Here is a 23,453-nt window from a genome sequence, read left to right on the forward strand (position 1 = left end):
GGGGATCAGGTCCCCAGCGGGCTCGCCAGAGGGTTGAAAGGAAGAAGAAATGGATCCCAGCATCGCCAGAGGACAAAGAAGACCACAGACAGTAGGTGAAGGACGGTGCTGACCCCGGGAGGGACACGGCCCAGAGGCAGGGAGGGGGACACGCTGATGGCCACACGACTTCTGGGGTGGGGGAACGGGGCTGTCCTGAACTTGTTCACATTCCATAAATGTTCCCTAGACTCCGCAGTGGCCACTGGGCCCACCAGGCAAGCTTCCCCTGCACCCACGGGCTGTGTCAGGACCCAGGACCCTGCTCCAGGGCTGAGGGAAGGCCCGGCAGGGTGAGGCCAGGCCCAAGGTGGTCCTGCCAGAGCAGGGTGGACCTGGGCCTGCACACCTGGGCATCGGATGCCGAAGGGCACTGTGACCTAATGGGCTTCGCATCACCAGTGAGCCAGTGCTGGGAGAGCTGGAGGGAAGCAGCACCCCTCCCGCCAGCGCCCACCTTGGGCTGGGCCTGCCCTGACCCTGGACAGTGTGGCCTCTGTGTCAGCTCAGCCTGACACCTGTCCTGGCTCCAGGGCCACAGGTGAAGCAGCAGCCAGGCAGTGGCCGCCAAGCTTGGGGGCAGCCAGGGCCAGACCAGGGCCGGCTGGGAGAGAAGCAGCTGCAGCTGACCGTCCCAAGCGGCCCTGTTGGAGTAGGCCTGCCAACGGGAGGAGGCGCAGAGCTTCGGATGGAGGGGCTGCTTCCCGCCTGGTATTCTCCCCTCCACCACCCAAACGGCGCACAGGCGGAGTGGACGCCAGGCCTCAGCGTGGTGGGAGAGACCCACAGCCCCCTCTCGTCCACAAACCAGAACCTAGCCCCAAACAGAGCTGGTGCTGCAGGGACCCAGGGGATGGCCCAGCTGGAGTCTGGAGGTCTGGGTGCTGCTGTGGCCTACGTGGAACTGTGCTGTTCCCTCGGCGCACCCACCCTCTCTGGTCTCAGCAGGCACTTGGCACTAATGAGGCAGGAAGCAAGCTAGACAGACACCCTGGCTTCCTGACCCCCATGTGGCCTCTGGGGAGGGGAGACGAGCGGAGCCTGCATAGCTGCTTCTATCTGCCCTCGTCTCTGGCAGCCTCCTCCCGCCACCATCGCCTCACTGTTTACTTGCTAACAGGACCCAGATTTGTCCCTCGGGACCTGCAACCACTGTGCGGGCCAGGATCCGACTCCCCCCAACATTCCTTAGCACTTGGGGGTGTGCCCAGGCCCAGCGGCCCCCCACCCGCACCCTCCAGGGGGGTTAGCGACACGAATCTGCTGCTTGTCTGCTTGTCGGTTCCATTAGTGGGGGGCCAGGCAGCCCCTCGGCCTCTGAGCTTGGCTGGGACAGCATTTCTCACATCTGAGCTCTGGGAGGGCTCCACACGCCCTGCCTGCTGCCTGCTGCCAGCGCGGCTCACCCGCCAACGAGAAATCGGGAGGCAAGGTCCTGCCTCTAAGGACACGTGGCCATGTCTGGAGAGTTCTGTCATGGCCTGGGGCACTGCTGGCGCCTGGTGGACAGAGGCCAGGGAGGCTGTCCTTCCCCCTGAGGAACGGGACGGCCCCAGCCTAGGATATCTGTTATGAACCTCAGTTGTGCTGGGACCCCGGCTGGCGAGGGCGTCTGGGAAGCACAGGCATGGGCCGCGGGGAGGAAGTGCAGGGGCGGAGGCCTGCACGCCAGCCCCCAGCTCAGCCGCGGGAAGCAAAGCAGAGGAGCCTGGTGCTTGCTTTCCAACAGGGAAACTGAGGCCCAGAAGAGGCAGGTGCTGACTCAGAGCTGGGGCGAGGACCCTGACCCAGGGGCTCTGAGGAAGCCCCTGCCCAGAACCAGGGCTGAAGGAGCCCCGGGCTGACCTGTCCAGTCTCAGAAGAAACTGGTTGGTAGGTCCTGGACCTTTGGGAGCCAGTGGGGTTGGGGTGCTGTGTGAGACCAGCCCAGCTCCTGCCTAAGAGCCCCCCACATCCACAACGCAGGGGTGGGGGGACACCACAGGGGAGGAGCTGCCTCCCCCAGGACCGGGAGACCCACAGGAGCAGCATAATTGCTCAGCTCTCCCCAGCCCTATTATCTCTAGGGAGACAGAGAAAGCACCACCGCCCTCGAGCCATCAGAAGGGGACACACAGGCAGGAAGGCCCTCCCGAGGCAGCCCCTCTCCCGCCCCTGCCAGGCACGGGGTGGAGGAGAGAGGAGGCCGTGACTTCGATTGACTCTTTGGCCCTCTCAGGACCTCCCTGCTCCCTCCCAACAGCCTGTGGGCAGGCCATCTGGTCCCCATTGTCCCCAATTCTCAGTTAAGGACCAAGACCCAGGGAGGGAAAGGGACCCTCCAATGACACCAAGCTGCCAGGCCTCAGCCCTCGCTTCGCTCCACACCACAGGCCACTGCCACCACACCCGGAGGACGCTGGCTGGTACCCACCAGGTGCCCGGCGGCTCTCACCAGCTGGTGGGTGGAGAAGGGGAAGGCGGAGTCACTCAGGTCCACGTCCAGCACCTCCTGTAGGATGGCCCGGCTGGGAGCAAGCACAGAGGTGCCCGTCAGCAAGCAGGAAGGCACAGGGACAGCAGCCAGCAGGACGCGCCCTGTCCTCGTGGGAGAAGTCGGCTCCACGGAGCCCGTGAGGGAGGAAGCCACCTGTCTGTCCTGGTACCAGGACTCCTGCTGGGACAGCTCTGGTCCCGGGCAGTGAACAAAGGCAGGCCGGTCATTCAGTCACTGGACGCCCGACCCCACTGGCCTGGACCCACATGAGTCACAGGTTGGTCATCAAGAGAAGCTGGCCAGGGTGGCCTGTTTTGCCCAGAAAATAAAGTGGTTTGTCCAGGCGGGAGCCGGGTGGACAGGGCCTGGCCCCAGCAGGAGGTCCTGCTCTACCTGGGCTTCCTCCAGCAGGCTCCTCAGTCCCTGTGCCCATCTGCACAGGGTCAAGAGGTGTACGCTGCAGCGCTGGAGCTTGCTGAGCAACCAGCGGGCACCCAGAGCAGTCTCGCCCTACCAGTGGGCTGGCGCCTTCCTAGGGAAGGGCCAGGCCGCGTGCCCATATGTCATGCGGCCACCCACTAGTTTATGGCTCCACGGGCGAATTCTTCCCTTTCCTCCCAACTCCACGCTGCCAGCAGAACTGACCCTTGTGCTGCAAAACTGCCCGAGACCTTGCTGGGCAGTCCCCGGGACCCCAAGCCTGCTCATCTCCCTGCAGATCAGCCTCTCCTGGGCCCTCCTCACTCTCCTGGCCCTGCCCATTTAGCCCTGCCTCACCCTGCAGTGCTTGGCCCAGCTGTCACCTCCTCCAGGCAGCCCTCCCTGACTGTGAGCCTGGGTCAGAAAGCCCTCGCCAGGATCCCAGTCCCCTGCCAGGCTTCTCTTCCATCGCTCCCACCCAAACGAGGGGCTCTGCACTGCCAGGGCCCACGGCCCAGCAAGCCTGGCACTGAAGGGTGTTCTGTGCTTAGCTCTCCACTGGCTAGAGACCTCCCACTTCCACCCAGGGTCCTCGCAGGCGCTGGGGCTGCCTCCTCCTCGGGGAGCTCGCTGCAGCCGGGGAGGCCACGCTGAGGGGAGGTGGCCTGCATGGGCTGGGGTTGCTGTGTGTATCCTACCCCGGGAGGGAGCTGCTTCCTGGGCCAAGGGCCCGAGGGGCTCCGACCCAGGCTGTGGCCTCAGCAGTGCCCTGGAACCTCAGCCCCAGGGGCCACCTCTGGCAGGACCGGCAGGCACCTGTCTGCTGAACCTGTCCCTCCCTGCCACCCGCACCCCCACTCTGAAACAGCCCCACTCCCTGTCCAAGGTCACCCTGGCCACACAAGCTTGCGAGGGCTGGCCTCCCCGGATGTTCGGAGGCTGTGGGCTCCCTAGGGTGCGATGAGACCAGCCTGCAGCTCCCGGCTCGCTATGGGCAGGTGCTGGGCAAGCTTGTCCAGGTGGGGCCATCTCACTGAGCCTGATGTCTCTGCCCCTGTACCTGCCACATCCCCTTCAGCTCTGGCACTTTCAAGCTGTGTGATGTTGGGGAAGTGTCTCTGTGCCTCTGTTTCCTCATCAGTTAAAAGGGAATAACCATAGCCACTTCAAAGACAGAGTCGAGGCTGGAAACCCAGGCACCCAGCCGGTGGCTCTGAGCACACTTGTGTTTCTCCTTTTGTCTCTGAAGCCCCAGTCACTTTCCCAAAGCTCAGCCAGAGGGTCTTTTCAAAGTGCACACCTGCTTCTGACCCTCAGTGGCTCCGGGGTCCTCGCTGGGTCCTGATTCCTGAGTGGGAACAGGGCTCAGGGAAGATCTACAGAAGGACCGAGTGGGTGAATGGTCCACCCACCTGGGGCAGACTCCCCTGGTGTGGGATCTTACTTTGGCCCTGGCAGCAGGCAGAGCCCTGGCCGGGGAGGGTGGGCTGTAATTCCTGTGATTCACTCGGAGGCTGGGCTGCTGATGCACTGCGAGCCAGGCCCACCCTCCGGTCCAGGCTGTCTGCTCCGGTGCTCTGAAGGTCATTGATCAGGCGCCACCCTCTTGGTCACAGAGTGCTCGGCTATTCCAGTTCTGCCCAAGGGCCAGGTGGAGGCCCCAGAGCCCAGGTGAGCCCGGGTGAGCCCGGGTGCTGAGGTCCCCACCCTGCCTCACCTGGCTGGGCCCTGGATGCTGATCATGCCCAGGTCCTCGGAGTTGTCAATGAGCTGACACCGGAACTTCTGGTCTTGCAACACTGTGGTGATGTGGGACCAGTTATGTTGGGCTGCAGCCCCGCCCACGGCCAGGTAGTAGCCGTCCCCTGGAAGAGGAATGCCCAGACTTAGCAAAGGATCAGGAGACGGGATGTGCCAAGGACAGCGAGGGCTAGCCCGAGACCCCGTTGAGAAAGCATGCCCTTTCCTTCAGGGCGACCCCCAGGGACCTGGATTCTCAGGGCAAGGTCCTTCACTGAGCCCCTCTGGGCTGCACAGGCCAAGGGGACAGTCTTGGGCTATGTCTGCCTCTCAGAGTTTCCCTGGTCCAGACAGAGCTAAGAGCCCAGTGCCATCGGGGTGGGGGACACAGTCCCCCCTCAGGCACCAGTGCTGAGCAGCCTTGGGCAGATCTTTTTCCCTCTCTGAGCCCCTCACTGTCCTCCCCTGGGCCCCTTCCACCCTGTACCTCCATGCCCCAGGTCTCTGAGTGCCTTGCCTTGGCCATCCTGGGACCCGCGGGGACATGTCCTTGATCCCACCCAGGGGCTAGCTGGTCCCCTTCTCCAGGCCTCAGGGAAGGACGACATTGGAATCTCAACAGGGTTCCCTGCCCCGTCCAGACAGCCGGCCAGCGTCCACCCCCAGCAAAACGTGCACGTGTGTGCAGGTGCACGCCCGTGGACACACTGCAGGGCTGCAAGGTGCCCAGGCGGCAGTGGGCACACCTGCCTCCTCTGGGCAGCTGTCCTGGGGTCGCTCCACTGAAAACCCCTCGGGGAGGCTGGCGGCCTGTGCGCAGCCCAGCCCCGCCTGAGGGCAGACACAGAGGGCAGCCGGTCAGCCCTCCTGGCAGCCCTCGGGGCCGGTGTGGGCGTGTTCTGCACTTGTCAGCGTGGGGGGCATGTCCGGGAGGGGTGCGCTTCTGTGATCTTAGAGGACATGGATAAAGACCATTGGAAATGACTTCGGATTGACGACCGCTGGCCTACAGCCCGCCAGCCTGTGCACCCACGTGCTCCCTGGGCATCACGGTGTCTAGGGAAACCGGGACCAGGCTTTTCAGAGGTGACCTCTGGATCTTTCCAGGGGACAGGACTCAAGGTGCTGCCCACGGAGGGAGGGAGGCGAGGCCCAGTCTCCCACCCACGGGTCGCCTGGTTTACCACAGCCTCCAGTTGGCAGGAGTGAGCCCCCCACGCCTGCTTCAGCAGCATCCCGAGGCCCTGAGGCCCTCAGCCCCACACCCGGAGGGCCCTGTGGGTGGGGAGGCCACATGAACCCAGCCTGCCCCAAGCCACCCCTCCAGTCCTGGTTTCCCTCTGGACACGTCCAGCATCCTGTATGTTCCCGTACTTCATTTTCTAAGCCCTGTTGCTCCCACCAGGAGGGCCCCGCTGTGTCCTCGGTGGCTCGCACTGACCAACGCAGAGTGGGGGCCTGGGCACTGCTGCTGTGGAGGACCTGGCTCGCGGAGGGCTCTCCTTTCCCCTCCCGCCTGCCGGGTCCAGCCAGGATGCCACAGGGTGGACCGAGGGCCAGGAGGCCTGGCTTTTCTGACCCCCTGAGCACAGTCAGCTGTCCCCGCCCCCCGGAAGGCCATGTGGACAGCCGGTGGCCCTCCCCTGCAGAGTAGCCTCTCAGAGGAGGCCACAGCCCTCCCTGGAGAAGGGGACAGTCCCTCTCTGCTCCTCCTGATCCCCCGGGACAGGAGACGGGGCTGTTCCCGTGTAGCTGAGGAATAGGATCAGGGACACAAACTGACCCGGGTGACTGGACTGTGCCAACAGAACGGAGGGCCCTGAGCCACCCATGGGGGCATGCAGGCAGAGTGGAGGGTGCAGAGGGCCAGGCGTCAGCGGGCACATCCAGCGGGACGTCCGTGTCCCGCCCAGGCCTGAGGCTGGAGTTACAGGGAGGAGAGGCCCAGAGCCAGGCAGAGGGAGGAAGCCACCCCACACCCGTCCACGGCAGGAGGGCTGAGTCCCAGAGCGCCACAGCCGGACGGGCTGGACAGCAGGCGGGCCCAGCTCACGGTGCCGCACGGCTGCAGAGCGAGGCTGCCTTCGCCAGACGGAGCCCTCCTGTCCCCAGCCTGGCCACACGGGCACGGCGGGGCCCCAAGCTCGGCCCCAACACCCTGCCGCCAGCGTCCTGCTGCCCGTGCCCTCCGGCCCCAGAGCAGGTGGGGCTGCAGCAATGCCGCTGCCCCAGGGTCTCTTACCTTCAAAGGCGGGGGCCAGGGGGCCGGCCTCGGGGCCGGGGGCCAGGCGGCTGACCGTCAGGTCGCTCTCGGTGCCCCCCCGCTGGTTCAGCATGCAGGTGTACACCGTCGAGCCTGGAGGGACAGCCCAGGTCTGTGCTGGTCAGGAGGACAGGCGGGTGGGAGGGTGGGGCTGGATGAGTGCAGGGTGTGGGCAGCCCCTGCTCAGCCTGGGGAGCCCGTGGCGGGTCACCCACAGGGGCAACCTCGGAAGGCGCCTGGGCTCAGGCAGTCCACTTCCACCAGGTGAGCCAGCGAGGGCCACCGAGGGGCAGGTCACCACGCCACCGTCCCGGGAGAGAGGCTCCTTCCTCCTGAGCTGCTGGCCTCCCACTGCCTCCCTCCCAGGTCCTCACCCACAGGGCTCCTGTGGCAGGAGCCACCCCTGCCTCGGCCCTGTGCCTGGTGAGCAGAGGCCTCCAGGAGGTCTGTGGGAAAAGGTCGTGCAGGTGGACAGTGGACGGAGGGGAACGGGGGTGGAGGGTGGTGGGCAGACCGGTGGAGGGCGGAGGGGTGGCTGGGGCGAGGGAGAGGAGGATGGGGAGGAGAAGAGGATGGTGGAAGGGGTGGAGGATGTGTGGGTGGCAGGCAAGGGAGGCCCTGATGAGCGGGAGACCCCGAGCGTGGATGGGGGTCCTTGGTTGGCTGGCTGCTGGCTGACAGTGTTCCGGGTCAAGTTGTGTCCCCAGACAGACATGTGAACAGCCGCCCCTGGACTGTGGGTGTGGCCTTCTGGGGAACAGGGCCTCCGTCACCCCATGTAATCCACCCCGGGGCCGTCCTTAGGGTGGCCCTGTCCCCGTCCCCATCCTGAATGACTGCCATCCTTACAAGAAGGAAATGCAGGAGAAGTCCCGGCAGCATCAGGGGCAGAGACGCTGAGAAGCCCCGAAACCCAGAGAGGCCCAGGTCCCCAACCACACCATGCTGGGGCGGCTCCACCTGGGGCCTGGGGGCACAGCAGAGCTGATACCCCAACTCCAACATCTGGCCTCTAGGACTACGAACAATAGGCGTCTGCTACGCTGAGCCACCTACCTGGCGGCGCTGTTCCTGCAGCTGCAGGACATGAGTAGAGGCGGAGCAGACGGGTTTGGGAGGCGAGAGGGTGAGGAGACCGAGGTAGGAAGGGCACAGGACAGCGCTCCTCACCTCTCCAGACTCAAACCCGACCCGGACCCCGAGCCCAGGCCGGCAGTGAGTCAGGGGCTGGAGGAGCGGCCAGGCCCAGGCCCAGGCCAGCGGGAGGGACCGTGGGCTCACCATGCCTGCCACTGTCTCCGAGCCTGGGGCTGCTCCACGGGGCTGGGGGTGGGGAGTACGGCCCCCCCGCTGGAGTCCCGTACCTGGGGGTCGGTTCACATCCGCAGAGAAGAGCCAATCAGCAGCCTTGCTGGCATCCAGCCCCAGCAGGTAGAACTTCCCAAAGTAGGACATGTTGAACACGGCAGCAGCCCCTCTGCAAGTCACACACTCCTTCTGGATCTGAAAAGTGCCAGGGGTGCGGCGCAGGGTCTTTGAGGTGCACTTCCCCTCAAGACTGGGGCCCGGGCCCTCCCAGCGCACCTGTCCTGAGCCTCCCTCCCTGCCTCCCAGCCCGAGTCGGGCCTTCCCAGCTCAGGACACATTCTTCTCCAGCAGGGGACATTCTCTAGGACAGACTGCTTGCCCAGTCGTAAAACTGGCTTGAACTTACACAAGACAGGTTCTTTCACGAGACCATAATAGCCAAATTAGAAGCAGAAGAGAAACTGGGAAATTCACAAATAAGTGGAAATTAAAGATGACACTCTTAAAGAACCAACAAATCAAAGGGCCTCAGGAACTACTCAGATGAGTGGACAGGACACACAACCTGCCCACCATTGTGAGCACAGTCAAAGCTGTGCTCACCAGGAGGGTTACAGCCACCGAGCCTGTGTCACTAGAGGTCTCACCTCAACAACCCCACCTTCCACTTTGAGAACCAGAAGAAGAGCAGACTAAACCCAAAGCCAGCAGAAGGAAAGAAATGACAAAGATCACTACAGAAAGAGCATAAGTTGACTCTTTGAAAAGACAACAAAATTGACACACCGTTGCTAAAATCAGCAATGAAAGAGGAGCCATCACTACCCACCCTACAGAGAGCAGGGGTCCTAGGGAAAGAGTACTGACAATAATGCACCACAAGTCAGACACAGAAGGGACAAACGTCTAGAAAACAGGAATCACTGAAATGGATAAAGAAGGGTAAACATGAATAAAACTATAACAAAAAAGAGATTAAATTAGTCCTTTAAAAACTCTCTACGAAGAAATGCCGAGGCCCAGATGTTTTCACTGGGGAATTTTACCAAACATTCAAAGAAGTGATACCAATTCTTCACAGATTCTTCCAAAAAAAAATCACAGTACAAAATGTTATTCCAATTTATCCTAGGAGGCCAGCATCACCCTGATGCCAAAACCAAAGATCAAAGAAAACTGTGGACCAACATCCCTTATGAATGTAGATACATACCCTCAACAAAATATAGCAAACCAAATCCAACGACATTAAGGAAGGTCCTACACCCTGATCAATGGGATCATCCCAGGAATGTGAAGTTGCATTGCATTAAGAGAATAGAAGACAAAAACCACATAATCATTCAACACAGAAAAAGTGTTTGATACAAATTCATGATAACAACAAATGAGTAATAAATGGAGCTCCCTCAACCTGGCAACGGGCAACCTGGCAACCTGCAAGAACCATATAGTACACACTGTACTTCTCGATCAAACCTGATCCCCCACCCCCAGATCAGGAGCAGGACAACCTGTCCACTCTCCCCACTTCTATTCAGCATTATAGTGGAGGCCCTAGACAGGACAATGAGGCAAAGTCATAGTAATAATAATAAATGGCATCCAGATTGGAAAAAGAAGTGAAAATACCCCTATTTACAGATGGCATGATCTTATATATAGAAAACCCTAAAGAACCCACTAAAAAAAATTACTAGAACTGGTAAAATAGTTCAAAAAGTTTGCAGGACACAAAGTCAACATACAAAAAAAGTAAAAATAAAAGCTATTGTATTTCTACACGTGAACACTGCATTCTGAAAAGGAAACGGAGAAAATAATTCCATTTACAATAGCATCAGACAATAAAAATGCCTGGGAATAAGGTTAACAAAAGACAGGTAAACCTTGTGCTCTAAAAACTGGAAAAAGTTTTGGAGAGAAATTTAAGAAGAACTAAATCAGTGGAGAGAAGACAGAGTCCTACTGTCAAGGTGACAACACACCCCTAATTCTCCTCCAGAGTCAACAAAATCCCCACCGAAACCTCAGCTGGCTCCTCCGCAGACCTTGACAAGTGACCCCAGAACCCACATGGGACCCCAAGGGACCAGGATGTTCAAAATAATCTTGAAAAAAGGAGCAAATTGGAGGAGTCGCATTTCCTGGTTTCAAAACTTACTGCAAAACTTCAGTGGATAAGCCAGGGTCTGACTGACCCAGGATGGCGTCTGTCAGTGGGATGGAACCCCGGGTTCTGGAATAAACCCTCATATGTACCGTTACCTGGTTTTCAACAAGGGTGCCAAGGGAGCTCCATGGGGTGGAGGAGAGAAACATGCTCAGCAGCCCAAACACAGGGAATTGACTGAGAGATGCAGGCGCAGAGAAAGCCAGGCTTTACTGACAGTCTTGCGAGATCAGGTGTCGGGGAACAGGCACCCCCAGTGCACTTAGAACCTGCATTTTATCCCCAGGAGCGCGAGGTCCCCCCCGGGTCCTCTTGGCTGAGTACTGTGGGATGCACAGTCCCCCGGATGTCGCCTAGATCTTACTGTCTCCTACTGGGCTGTTTAAGGAAATGTCCCTCAGTTGTCCCCATCTCCCTCTGCTCTCCTGTGGTGGGAGAGTCTTGGCTCCAGTCCTTTTGGCGCCTAGAGTTCGCCAGCCCCTTCCCTCACCTCCTATTTGCTCTGAATGTTCACCCTGGTGTTACCTGCTTGTAACTTTCCACTCTGCTCTATTTCCCCCCGGCTGCCTTTCCCACTCCCTAGTTTTACACTTAAGACCGAAGGCTGTATTCTGAAAATGGACCAAGGGACTCTCTCACAGAAGAGTCTTCAGCGAAGAGTGCTGTGACAACAGGGTAGCCACATGCAAAAGACTGGATGTGGACCCTTCCCCACGCCATGCACAAACTAAACTCACAAGAGCTATAGACACGGGTATACCTCTTAACGGCTATAAAGCCTTTAGCAGAAAACACAGAAGCTAACGTCTGGGACCTTGAGATCCTTTCTTATTCATGATGTCAAAAACTCAAGAAACAAAAGTGAAGGAAGAGTCGGGTGTCATCAAAATTTTAAGTTTGTGCTGCAAAGAGAAAATACTACATAGGATACAGGTAAAGGGCTTGTATCCAGAATATATTTGTTAAAACCTTTTAATGCAATGATAAAAAGACAAGCAACTCAATTTTAAAATGAGCCAAAGGTCTGAATAGACATTTCCTCAGAGAAGATATTGGAGTGGCCAACAACCCAAGAAAGGTGCTAAAGCGAACAGTTAAAGAAACGCAGATCAAAACCTCCAGGGACCCACTTCACACCCCCAGAATGGCGGGAATCAAAAAGTCAGAGGATAAGAGCTGGAGCCAAGGGGGAGCTGGTACTCACACGCTGCCAGGGAACCCAGCGGCGCAGCCCCTGCTGAACAGTGACCACACCGCAGCAGCTCCAGCCCCGCTTGTTCCCATGGGAACCGAGAACATCCGTCCAGTCACAACCCACACCTGGACGTTCCCAGCACACCACTGATAACTGCCCCGAGCGGGAGCCACTCGATGTCCATCCACGGATGAATGGTCAGATAAACGAGGCACGTGCCGGCAGCAGGCTGCGGTGTGCAAGAGCAGCGGCGTGCAGACACACGCCACCACTCGAAGGACCGTGGGGAGACTCGCTAGTCAAGGACACGTCCTCCAGAGCACGTCTACTCTGAGTCCACCCAAATGGAGCCCACAGGCCACTCCTGGAGACGGGAAGCAGATTAGTGGTGGCCGTGGACTGGGGTGGGCTGGGCAGGCCACGGGTGCCTGGCGAAGGGTTGGTGGGAGGGGAGCCGTCCCAGGCCCAGGCTGTGCTCTTGGCCATGCGCCTTCGTGAACCTATTGAAAAGCCCTGGATCAGGCCCTTTTGATGGACAAACCTCATGGTATGTGAATTATGTCCCATTAGCTGTTTGAAAAAAAGCGCACGCGCTCTGCCCTGCCCTCCCTGCGGCCCACACGCCCCTCGGCGGGTCTCCCCCTTCCCTCTATGCGCAGCCCACCCGAGACCTCCCTGTCATCACCATCCCTGAACCCGACCCCAGCGATGGCCGTCCACACCAGGCGGGCCCTGGGTGTCCCGGGTTGCACCGCATCCTCCCCAGCCTGGCGTGGCTTGGTGCCCTCGGGGGCTGCGGGCAGCACAGCAGGAAAGGAGCCCACCAGCGCCCACCGTGGGGTCTCAGCCCACCCTGGTGCTCAGTGACATCATGCTGGGATAGACCGGGAGGGGACTGGGCCTTGGCAAGTGTCTGCACCAGGGAGCGGGGCAACGCTCAGGCCCACTGCCCCCAAGGGCAGGCGGTCACTTGCTGCAGCACACAGTCGTGGCCTCCTCCTGCCACGCCCCTAGCCACTCTTCAGCCCCCTCCCGACATTGCTGGCCTTCATGCAGTGCCCACTGTTTGCAGACCAAAACCCAAACCCCACGCAGCGTCCTGGGCTGCCACCCGCCGTCTGCCCGGGCTGGGGCAGCTGCCAGCACTGGCAGCGAGTGCGTGCTTCCTGCTCGGGACTCTCAGCCGCCGTGCGGAGGCTGCGTGAAGACACAAGCCAAGTTGGCATCTCCCCCGAGCTTCCACATCCTCAGGGCCAGGAGTCCCACGGGCTTCAGAAGCTGCAGCGTGGAGGTGCCAGACGCGGTCCCGCAGCCCCGCGAGTTCCCGCAAGGGAGGCCGCCGCCAGGGACTGGGCGCTAGGCCCGCCTGCCTGTAGCTCCCGCGCTTCATGACGCAGGGGCCTCCTGCTTCCGACTCATGAGGGCCTCTCCCAAGGCTTCTAACGAAAACCTGCAGCAGCGCGAGCTTTGGAATCAGTGGTGGGAACAGAGGTCCCTCCCCTGCGGGGCCCGCTCCTTGTTGAAGGAGCACCGAGGGCTGCAAGGGGACACCAGAGCATTCATCCTCTCAGCAAGGTCCCTGAGTGACAGCTGTGGCCACCCATGAGGCCCGGTCAGGCACCAGGTCCCCTCACCAGGCTTGCCAGGCCCTGGGCTCTGCTCCCACTCCAGTGGGAACAGGAATGGCGTCAGAACCTAGCAAGCTCGGGTGGACTGGGCATTGCTGATTTCACAGAACTGCCTTCAGGGCAGAGGCTGCCCGAGGTGAGGCCCGCCCCAGACATGTCACCGCTGCCCCAGGAGAGTGGGGAGTCAGGCACTGCGGGGCATGAGCTGCCTGGGCTCCATCTGGCCAGCCTTACCTGCCCATTTTTGGAGGAAGGGGCAGCAGTCTGTAGGAAGCAGACTGTGACTGCAGAGCTTCCCCAGCTCTGTCCCTGCCGTCCCCTGCTGAGCCCATCCAGGGGCCTGTGCCTGAATCAGCAAGCCCACCTGCCCTGGACCTACAGCTGTGGGCCAGAGCCCTCTACCGGAAGGAGGGCCGACCCTCAGGCAGCCTCAGGACCAAGAAGGGCTCAGACGGGTGCTGGCCTGGCCTGAGGCCACACAGCCGACCCAAGCTGGCTGGCCCAACCCTCTTCAGCTGTCTTGAGCAACGGCACCCCGCTCAGGACCTCCTGCTGGCAAGACCCAGCCGCAGGTGGAGGGAGGAGAGAGGGAGAGGTCGGTGCCAGCGGTTCTCCCAAAGCTGGCAGCAGAGGGGGCACAAGCTGGCAGGGAGCCCCATGGGGCGGGTGAGGCCCCCATGGGCAGCTCAGGTGAGGCTGCTGCTTGAGGGGCCAGGACAGGGACGGGGTGGGGACCTGGGCGTCGGGCCAGGTGTTGGCTACTCACCACATGGTGGTGGGGCGGGAAGTCGAAGGTGTACTCGTCCCCCAGCAGCCTGGTGTAGGCACAGTCCTGATGTGCCTGGTGCCCGTAGGCTCCGTAGTAGTCGTAATCGAGGACCTGGGACAGAGGACGTGGTCACTTGGTCACTGCCTGCCTCCCTTGTCCTTCCTTCTTTCCTCCCTCCCTCTCTCCACAAACAGGCTGGGGCCTGCTACCAGGCAGGTGGTGTGCTGGCCCTGGGAGACCGGCCTGGGGCTGCCCCCAGTGCCTCCTGTCCAGTGGGCATGAGTGGGTGGCGCACACAGGTGGTGCAGCTTAGGCAATACCACCAGTTGCACAGAATGGCACCTGTTGCTGGTCCTGAGAGCTAATGACCCAGTCGGGCCCCAGTGGGTGAAGAGCTGGGTCCCGAGCTGGGGAGTGATGGGGCGAGGGAGTCGGAGAGGACTTTGGGGCACTGTTGGGGCACAGCAGGGAAGTGACCAGCTGGGAAGGGAGAAGGTGTGGGGTTGGCACACCACAGCAATGGCCCCAGATTGGTTTCCCTGGCAACCTGGGACCCGTTCCCACCCTGGGACCAGCTCTGCTGAAGTGGCCCACGCTCCTCACCAGGGCAACTCTTTCTGCAGATGAGGAAAATGAGGTCCAAAGAGGCCACACCTTGCCCAAGTCACTGACAAGCACCACAGAGCTGTGGCCTGGGCAGTGGGCAGGAGTGGGCTCCCCCATCAGACCCCTCCACCATCGCCTCCCTCTCCTGTGAGTTGCCCACCTCTCTCAGATGCCCCAAGACCCCGGGACCCTCCTGGTCTCTGCGCCTGCTGACCCCTCCTCCTCCCTGCTGGCCCCTACACAGGGTGTGAAGGAACAGGAGATCCTTGCCTCCAGGGACGCCAGTCTGCCTGGGGCTCACCTCCTTACCAGAGGTAAGAGCCCAGTGGGACTGAGGCCTGCCTGGGAGGGCCCTCCACAGCACCTCAGCTGGGAGTCCTCTCCCTCCCCAGCAGGGCACACCTGCCTGGCCTGTAAGGCCCCAGCAGGGTCATTCCCCATTGAGCCCCAAGAAGTTCCAGGAATCAGAAGGTGTAACCCAGTCTCCTAGATGCCCAGGTGGCCCCAGATGCAGGAAAATCTGCTCATCTGGGGCTCAAGGGTATTCCATGCCCCTCTCCAGGAACTCCAGGACAGAGGGGCTTCTTCCCAGGCCTAGCCCCCTGCACTGTCCCCAGGGACCATACGTCCTAGGGCCCATTGAGAGAAGAGGCAGTGACTGAGGGGGCTCTGAGGACATCCACGCTGGGCCCAAGGCCCCATGAGCAAGCTGTGGCTCCTGTCTCCCCTAAGGGTGCTCTGGAAACCTGCCATGGAGGTGCATTGCTATGGAGACGGGGGAGGGTCCCCTGGGAGGGGATGGAGCAGCACAGCAACAGGAAAGGGCTTGGCTGTACAGATCTGGACCACACAGCCCACCCCACTGGCCTCCAGGCCCCATGGTTGCTCCGGTGGGCCCATCCCCAGGAGGAGCAGACGGCCCAGGAAGGCCCTCAGAGGCCAGGCAGGGCCTTGGAGGCCAGGGGTGGGGAATCTCAGTGGATAAGCTGAACACATTGAGCATAAACCCTCCCACCCACCAGCCTCCTACCAACATAAACCAACAGTTGGAGTTGCCAAAAATACATGCAGAGAGCTCTGTGGAGACAGCCGGACCCTCCCACAGCGGGGAGTCTTCCGAGCGGTGCCCGGGTGCACCCTTCGCTCTGCCTACTGCTCACCCGGTGGCCAGAGAAGCCTGCGCAGTGCCCGGGAGGCCCAGCTGCCTTCTGGCTCCTCAGCCTGCTCCAGGCTGGGCTTGCCCTGACTCGGTGGGGCTAGCGGGGCAGGTCCCACCCGCGGGCCCTGGGCCCACTCACCGGGGCCACTCCCTGAGGACTGAACCATCCGGGCCGTTCCCAGCCGAGCCGCTCCTGGAACACGCAGCCCTGTTGAAGGAGCTCCTGCGGGCCACGGCAACATGGCGTCACGCGACCTGTCCCCACTTACACCCAGGGTGCAGGGGCCAAGAGGCCTCGCGCTAGGGCCCGACCCCAGCCCGGGCTGCGGCTCGTCCCCGCTCCCCCAGGACCCCAGCAGGAGAACCGCCATCTGTATGACCTGCCCCAGGTCCTGGCAAACGCCTGTGGCGAGGCCCAAGCCCCAGTGGGACTGTGGGGTCAGGGCCTGTGAGGGGTGAGAGGCTAAGTGGCCACAGGGTGGGTCCCAGTCCATAGGCAGGGCCCTCTTAGGAGCAGAGAGACCACGGTGCCCCCTCTCTGTCCTGTGAGGACACAGGGGTGGCCGCCCACAGGCCGGGGCTGTTCTCCAGGAACCGATCACAAGCGCTGTGATCTCCGGCTCCAGATGCTCGGGAAATCGACTGCCATTCAGGGGCCGGTCGGCACGTACAGGCACGTTTTTCTGAAAATGAATCTGGCTTGGGGGATAAAAAGTCCCCACTCTCAGGTTTGGAAGAGTCCTGCCCGAGGCCAACCCCACCTGGCCTGGGCCAGGGCCCGCAGGGCGTCTGACGCTCAGAGTGGCCGGTGAGCAGTGGGTGAAGACAGACACAGCTGCCACCGACCCTCCTCCCAACCATGGTGACCCCAGGCAGGGAGAAGGCAGAAACTGGACACTGGTTGATGCCCCTGCCTGTCACGGTCCCCAGGAGCAGTGGCTGGTGCAGGGAGTGGTGGTCACCTTCCAAGGACAGGAAGGTCCGTCTCAAGATCCCGTTAAAGTAAGCAGGTGCCTCACAGGCAAAACTCAGGAGGAAGAGACGGGGTCTGGGGAACCGAGACTCCCTTCTGGGTGGGTTTCAGCCCCTGTCCAGGCTCCCGGAGGGATGTTGGGTTATGAGCCCCTCCTGAGCCGAGTGACCCTGTGTTCGCTCGGGTGGCTGCTGAGCTGACGGGCCTGGGGGAGGGTAGCTGAACCCAAGGTCCAGCTGCAGAGACCCCAGGCTGTGAGGTCTCAGAGCACAGCTGGCCCAGGATGGGGCACGGTGGGGCCAGCCCACTGACTATGGACACCCCAGGCCTCTCCCGGGGTGCAGTAGATACCAGATCCTTGGGCCCTGGCACGGGAGGTCCAGCTGGGGGAGGCCCCTTCTCCAGTCCAGATACTACCTGCTCCCTGAGCCTGCCTCCTGCCCCACTGTCCACTTAAGAGACTTCGCTTTAGGACCTCAATGCTCAGGAACCAGAGAGATAGGACATCACCCTGTTCCCCAGTAAGCAGAGCCTTTGGCTCAGGATGACCAGGGATGGAGACCGAGGCGCGCCTGGGTCCTGGGGCCAGGAGCGCGCACGGCAGCAGGCTGCAGGAAGAGCACCTGAGAGTGGGATTGTCACTGAGGCAGAAGCCCCACAGGGAGGAGCACCCCAGCAGGCTGCAGGGCAGGAGCCGGCCTGGCACAGCTGCCCCCTCCCTGACCGGCCGCAGCACTGCCCCCAGTGTCAGGACGGCTCCCACCACCGGTCCTCCAGGATGCGTCTCCTCTGCTCCCACGGCAGCACCGCCTCCCCCAGCCTGGCACGGCACCCAGCGCCCGGCGACGGCCCGCGGGCCAGGCAGCCTGTGCTGCAGGCGGGCACCTGGTGCAGGGCGTCTGTCCTCATGTTGCGTCCCGCCAGCGGCTCGTCGTGGGGGAAGACCACAGAGTAGTTCTTGGCATAGGACTCGTGGCTGCGTTCACGGATCCAGCGGCTGTGGTCTGCCAGCGAGTGGTGGAAGCGCCTGCCACACAGGGAGGGCCCAGGTCACCACCTGGGGACAGCCACTGGGGACGGGTGGCCCAGGGCCCAGCACAAACCCCACCCCAGCCCCTGCCGGGGGCCTCCCCAGGGCCACAGGCAGAGTGGACACCAGGAGCCCAGGGCTTGTAGGGTTCCTGCCCATCAGGGCACTGGGCTCTGGTCCAGCTGTCATATGGACCCTGCTGTCCAGATTCTCAGTGCCGGGGAATCCCTGGCACCAGCCCCATGCCCAGGGGAGTGTGTGGTGCATGCGGAGGACTCAGAAGCCCAAAGGACCTGGAAAGCCCAACGTGCACGGGCCAGGGGGAGATGGCTCGGCGGTCCCGGCGGCCCTAATGGAGGCAGGCGTCCGCCTGGGGCCGAGGTGGTACAGAAGCCACACAGCAAAGCGGGGTGTGACCCCAGCAGCTCTGGCCCTGATGCTGCAGCCCTGCCCCAGGGACGGCCAGCTGAGGACAGTCCTGCAGCTCCAGCAGCACCCCTGGGCGACTTCAGCAGGTCCCTGCTCTGCTGTTTGCAGGAGGGGCGTGGCCAGACCCTTCCTCAAAGTGTCCTGCAACCCCATCATTTCTAGAACATTCCTCTCTGGGGAGCATGCACAGATGCAGCCCTGGATCCACCCGAGCCGGGCCGGGCAGACCTCACTGTGCCAGGGGTGCAGGGCATGGCATCGGGGATCTCAGTGCCAGATGTCTGTCTGCGAGGGCTGGACGTCACCTCCCGCCATGGGTAACGTCCTCCTCAGGCCAGGAAGGGAGGAGTTAGCAGGAGTGTGGGGCTCTCACCCCTCCACCCCACGCTGTTCCCACCTGGAGCAAAGGGGCAGCCGGGTCCCCATAGGGTCTGCCTGACCGTAGCACGTGGGAGGCGAGGACCCAGCAGTAACCAGGCAGCCTCCCGCCAAGCTCCTTGCTTGGCCGCATCCTGCCGTGGCCAGAGCGGCCAGGCCACAGCCAGCTGTGTGGCTCAGGACAGCTGCCCCGGGATGAACTGTGGGTCTGGGTCAGGCGAGAGCTGGGGAGCCACCCTCCTTGCTTGGGCTCTGAGATGGCCCTGACTGCAGGGACCCTCCTGGCCCCTGCCTCAGCTCACCCCCAAAGCCAAGCCCCTCCCTGTGCCCAGACCTGCCCGGCCCCACCCTCCTCAGCAGCTCAGGTGGGTCTGCTCTATGCCTGGAGGCCCAGCCAGGGAAAAGGGAACAGGGCCGCGCCTAGTCGGTCACTGTCCCAGCTCAGCCTGTCCCTCCAGCTTGGCCGTCCTCAGCCTCCCCATCTGCCATGTGGCTGTGAGATCCTGCTGATGGGGCCAGAGGGTCGGAGGGCCCCAGGACAAGAGACCAGGACACTGTGAAAGGCTGTGGGTCTGCCAGATCCAGCTGACCCTGGGTTCCACTGCCTCCTCCAGGAAGCCGCCTGGCTTCCAGGGCCGGCACTTCCTGAAGTGCCCCCATCTTTACCACCTGTCCCCTCCCGGCACTGCTGGCCTGGCCCTGGGGTTCTGGTGTCCACACTTGCCTGATGTCATAGCCATACATGTCCTTCTCAGGGCGCCCGTGGATGACCCAGTGGGCCAGCTCCTGCCCGCAGCCGCCACCCAGCATCATCCCTGCAGGGGTGGAAGCACAGGGCTGCAGCCTACCCCAGGGCCATGTCCAGCCCACATGCCCACCTCCACGGGCAGCACCACCCAAGCCCACTCTCACACTGAGGGGCAGGAGGCCTCTTGGCTGGGCCTCACCCCTTCCCACTGGCCTCCGTGCCTCCCCAGCATCGGGGCCTCCTCCAGAGCTCTGAGAACCCAAGCCACTCCATGACACCTGGTCTCACCTGCACTGTTGAAGCCACAGCCCAGGAAAAACCCACGCAGCTCGGGAGCCTCTCCCATGAGAGGCTTGTGGTCGGGTGTGAAGGACTCTGAAAGAGAAGGGAGACCGAGGTGGGGTTCACAGCCACCTGGGGTGGGGGCTCCAGAGACAGCGGCGAGGGGCAGGGTCTGCAGGTGCCTGCTGGTTCAGGCCCCCAGCCTCGAGCACCATGCCACCTCCAAGGAGCCTCCCTGACTGCTCCTGACCCCTTCCCCTGAGCTGGGGTGCTTGCTGCCAGAGTCACCCAGCCAAGGCCTGTCCAGTCCCACCGTGTGGGGCTCTGTCTGTCCCAGGCTCATTATGCTGCCAACACAGGGCCTTGCCCTGACCCCCTTGCCCACTGTCCCTGCAAGGAAAGGGTCAACTTTGTTCACTGCTGTGTCCCAAAGGCTTGGTACAGAGCCTGGCAGAGGTGCTTGACAAATATTTTTAGAACAAATAAGTGACCACAAATTTTTTGAGATAGGGGACAAATCTTCCCACTCTGCCCTGCCAATGTGCCTCAGAGCCCAGAACACAGTAGGAGAGGGATGTGGGGACCTGATCATGAAGCCACTGTCCAGGCTCATCCCTGCTCTATCCCTTCCCGGCCAAGTGACCTCAGGGGTCACTTCGTCTCTCTGCACCTCCATTTCCTGACAGTACTCCACAGGTCACCAGTCGGTCTAGGGCACAAGTCCCTCGTGGGCTTGACCAGACAAATCCTACTTGGGTGGCATGCTGCTAGGGGCACCCGGAGGTGGCTGCGTGGTGAGGGTCACTCTCAGCATGGTGGAGACCAGAGAGAAGCTGGAGTGGAGGGAGAGGAAGGCACTGACCCACAGGGCCCAGCATGAGGCCAGGGCCAGGGCCCCTCCTCCCGGGGGCCTGGGGCAGGGAGGCCTGTGATGCAGGGCTGGGACCTTCCCCGTCCTGGGGGAGGCTGGAGGTGGGGGAAGAGCTTGGGTGATGTGGGGCGGAGGCGAACCTGGCACCTGTGGGGTTGGCTTGTGAGCACTAAGTGCTGGGCGCTGGGACTGTCCCCTGCGGGGAGCTGGGGGATCTTGTCTACAGGGGCAGCTGCAGGCAGGACCAGGGGCCTGGGTGTTAAATGGCTGAGACGGGATGGGCAACAAGAGGACACAGGGGCCTGAGGCGGTGGCCTGCCAGCCTCCACCCTGGTGGTCAGCAAGGTCCAGCCCCAAGCGACCCCTCGGTCACGGGCCTAGAAGGTCCCTGCTCTTTCCTGGAGGCCAAAAGCCATGGGCTGGGTCTGGCACGGAGAGTGCCATCCCCCGACGGAACCTCGCCTGGCAGCTGGAGACAGACAGAGGGTCCCAGGCTCGCAGCCCCAAACAGGGCTGAGGGGAGCCATCGTCCCCGCCTAACTGGAGGGCAGAGCCGCGGGGGCTCCCCGGCCCCTGGGAGTCTTCCTGCACTTCTCGCCTCGCCCCACGCGATCGAGGGCGCTGCAGGAGACGGTGAGTCACGGCCGCCTGCACACCGCAGGCTGCCTGAGCCCATCTGCTGCTCCCGGGCCGCGCACACACCAAAGCCTTCCTCGGGAGCTGAGGGGGGCAGGCTGCACCCCGGCCGTGTAGACACCGGGCGCCTCTGGACAGAGGGCTCCCCTCTCTCCGACTGGCCCAGCCACGTCCCTCGACCTCATGGCCCCTGGCTGTCCTCTTCCACTTGGTGCCAGGCCTGCCCTGTACCTGGGGCTCCTTGTGGCTGTGCCAGCTGTGCCAGCCCTGCTGAGCAGGTGTTTTACCCACATAGCACCCCAGAGGTGCCAGAAGGCTGACCACAGCTGCTGGGCGTGTCCGGGCCCAGGACACCAACTCTCCTTTGGTGTGTCTTTCTGAACTTTTCTCTTCCTGGCCTGAAATGGGAGCAAGGCTCACGTCCCCAAGATCCTGCTGGAACCGCAAGGTGGGACATCAGCTGCCTGCCCTGCCCAGCACACATCCCGCAGCCCCGTCCAGGGGCTACCTGCAGCTGCCGGGCTGGGGCCTGTTGGAGTCAGTGGGAACGACTGTCCGTGAATGAAGGCTCTGCCCGGCTGTCCGGTGGCCTCAGGGCCACACACAGCTCAGAAGCAGGCGGCTGGTTCCATGCAGTTAATATTGGCCTCCAAGGTCAGCATGAGACTCCCGCCTCCCGGACACTGCCACTCTGCCAGGGCCTATACCCAACCTGGGACGGAGCCTGGAGGTCCGTGAGCATCAACCCCCTGGGCTGCTCCACCAGACCAGAGGTGGGCATCAGGGAGCAGAGCCCACTTTCTGCTCAGCCTCCTGGAGACCAGCAAGCAGGTCCTCTCCTGTGGCTGGAGCCCTGGCCAAGAGCCTCTCCCTACCCAAGTGGTCTCCGGCCCTGCTGGGTGCTGGCCACTGAGACCAGGGGATGGGATGAGGCTGGGTGCAAGGTGGGGAGGGGCCGCCACGCGAGCATCGCGGCAGGTCAGCCCCGGCCTCGCAGCCTCGCCCAGCCTCTCGGGTGCTGGCACAGGGCCCCATGCTCCCACCTTGCAGGCGAAAACCAAGTCCAGAGACGCAGCCCTGTCGGGAGGCGGGCCTGCCAGAGGGAGCCCTGGCCATGTCCCAGGGCCAATGACTGCCCTCTTAGGCCTGCAGGGGGCAGGAAAGCCTCACCCAGCAAGGCCAGGGCTGGAGCAGTGACGAGTGTGCCAGAGCTGACCCTGGGTCCTGCGGCCAGCCCAGGGCACCCTCAGGAAGGGCGTCCCCAGCCCGACCGTCACCGTGAGGGACCCATGGACACACACTCTGGGCCCTCACCTGGGCCACAGACCGTGGACTTAATTCCCGTCCGCTCCAGCACAGGGACGCGGTTGACGGCACCTTCGATGTGCTGGGAGAACACGTCCCAGTCCAGGTCGAAGAGGCCAAAGGCAAACTTGTCGGACACCTGCGGAGGCAGGACGGGGTGTCTCCTTTGGCCCTGAGGCGGACACACATCTCCTGCCACACCTGCCTGTGACGGCAGCCCAGACCCCTGGCCAGCCGGGTACAGGGCCAGCCTCCAGGGCCTCAGGCAGCCTGTGCCTGGCACACTCTCCTGGTCCCCTGGGGCCCGCCCTGCCCACCAGTCTGGGACAGCCTCTCTCCCCAGTCTCTGGCAGATCCCTAACTTGTCGCCTTGACCCGGCACACGGTCACCACCCAGGAACAGGCAGCGTATGTTTGATTGTTGTCTCCCAGCAAATCACAGGCTCCCAGGCCGGGGCTTCACCTCCGTCTCCCACCTCGAGACAGCAGAGCAGCAGGGGCCCAAGCGGCCAGCAAGCGCGATATGTGAAGGCAGGTGGGGCCGCGGGGGAGCAGCCGGCTGGGGCGACAGCGCTGCGGCCGTGGGGGTGGGAAGGACAGCCTTGCTCTGACAGACCAGGGCTGGGGCCTGGGCTCCTCTGGAGTCCCCCGCCCTCCGCACAGCCTCCCACTGCAAGGCTGGCCCGCCCAGGTTCTGCACAAGCCTGTGTGCCAGGCTCTTCCAGGTCCGAGGGACACCTTCCGGGCCGCAGGGCCAGGACACCTGCCCCTCTCCGTCCCAGGCCCCGGGCCCACCTCCTCCCAGAAGACCGGGTTGTGCTCGTAGCCACCCACGGACAGGGCGTCCCCTTGCAGGCGCAGGTACACAGACGCGTCATGGTCCCGGACGTTGGGCATGTTCTGGAAGGCAGAGCAGAGAGGCCTGGGTGCCAGGCAGGGCTGGGCGGGCCTGGCTCCTGTGTCCTGCCCGAGGCGGACCACGCGCCTCCTCTGCGTTCTGGGTTACACGCAGGAGGACCCCACAT

At 62.5% G+C, this 23,453-nt stretch overlaps 1 protein-coding gene across 9 annotated transcripts in view; it reads right to left on the reverse strand.

Annotated features, from left to right (window-relative positions):
- Positions 1 to 23,453, reverse strand: part of Sardh (sarcosine dehydrogenase) — a 54,599-nt gene that overhangs the window by 20,788 nt on the left and 10,358 nt on the right. For 8 of the 9 annotated variants that reach the window (XM_047524153.1, XM_047524154.1, XM_047524158.1 and 5 more), the window contains exons 7-17: positions 23,224 to 23,328; positions 22,438 to 22,567; positions 19,623 to 19,709; positions 19,311 to 19,401; positions 17,635 to 17,776; positions 15,916 to 15,999; positions 14,009 to 14,122; positions 8,303 to 8,441; positions 6,918 to 7,031; positions 4,653 to 4,800; positions 2,453 to 2,546 (exon numbers count right to left, since the gene is read on the reverse strand). In XM_047524153.1, the coding sequence (XP_047380109.1) occupies positions 2,453 to 2,546; positions 4,653 to 4,800; positions 6,918 to 7,031; positions 8,303 to 8,441; positions 14,009 to 14,122; positions 15,916 to 15,999; positions 17,635 to 17,776; positions 19,311 to 19,401; positions 19,623 to 19,709; positions 22,438 to 22,567; positions 23,224 to 23,328 (1,248 nt within the window). The remainder of the gene's footprint in view (positions 1 to 2,452; positions 2,547 to 4,652; positions 4,801 to 6,917; positions 7,032 to 8,302; positions 8,442 to 14,008; positions 14,123 to 15,915; positions 16,000 to 17,634; positions 17,777 to 19,310; positions 19,402 to 19,622; positions 19,710 to 22,437; positions 22,568 to 23,223; positions 23,329 to 23,453) is intronic. The other variant, XM_047524157.1, reaches the window with a different exon arrangement.

The sequence above is a fragment of the Sciurus carolinensis genome, chromosome 14, assembly GCF_902686445.1.
Source record: "Sciurus carolinensis chromosome 14, mSciCar1.2, whole genome shotgun sequence".
NCBI classification, from domain to species: Eukaryota; Metazoa; Chordata; class Mammalia; order Rodentia; family Sciuridae; genus Sciurus; species Sciurus carolinensis.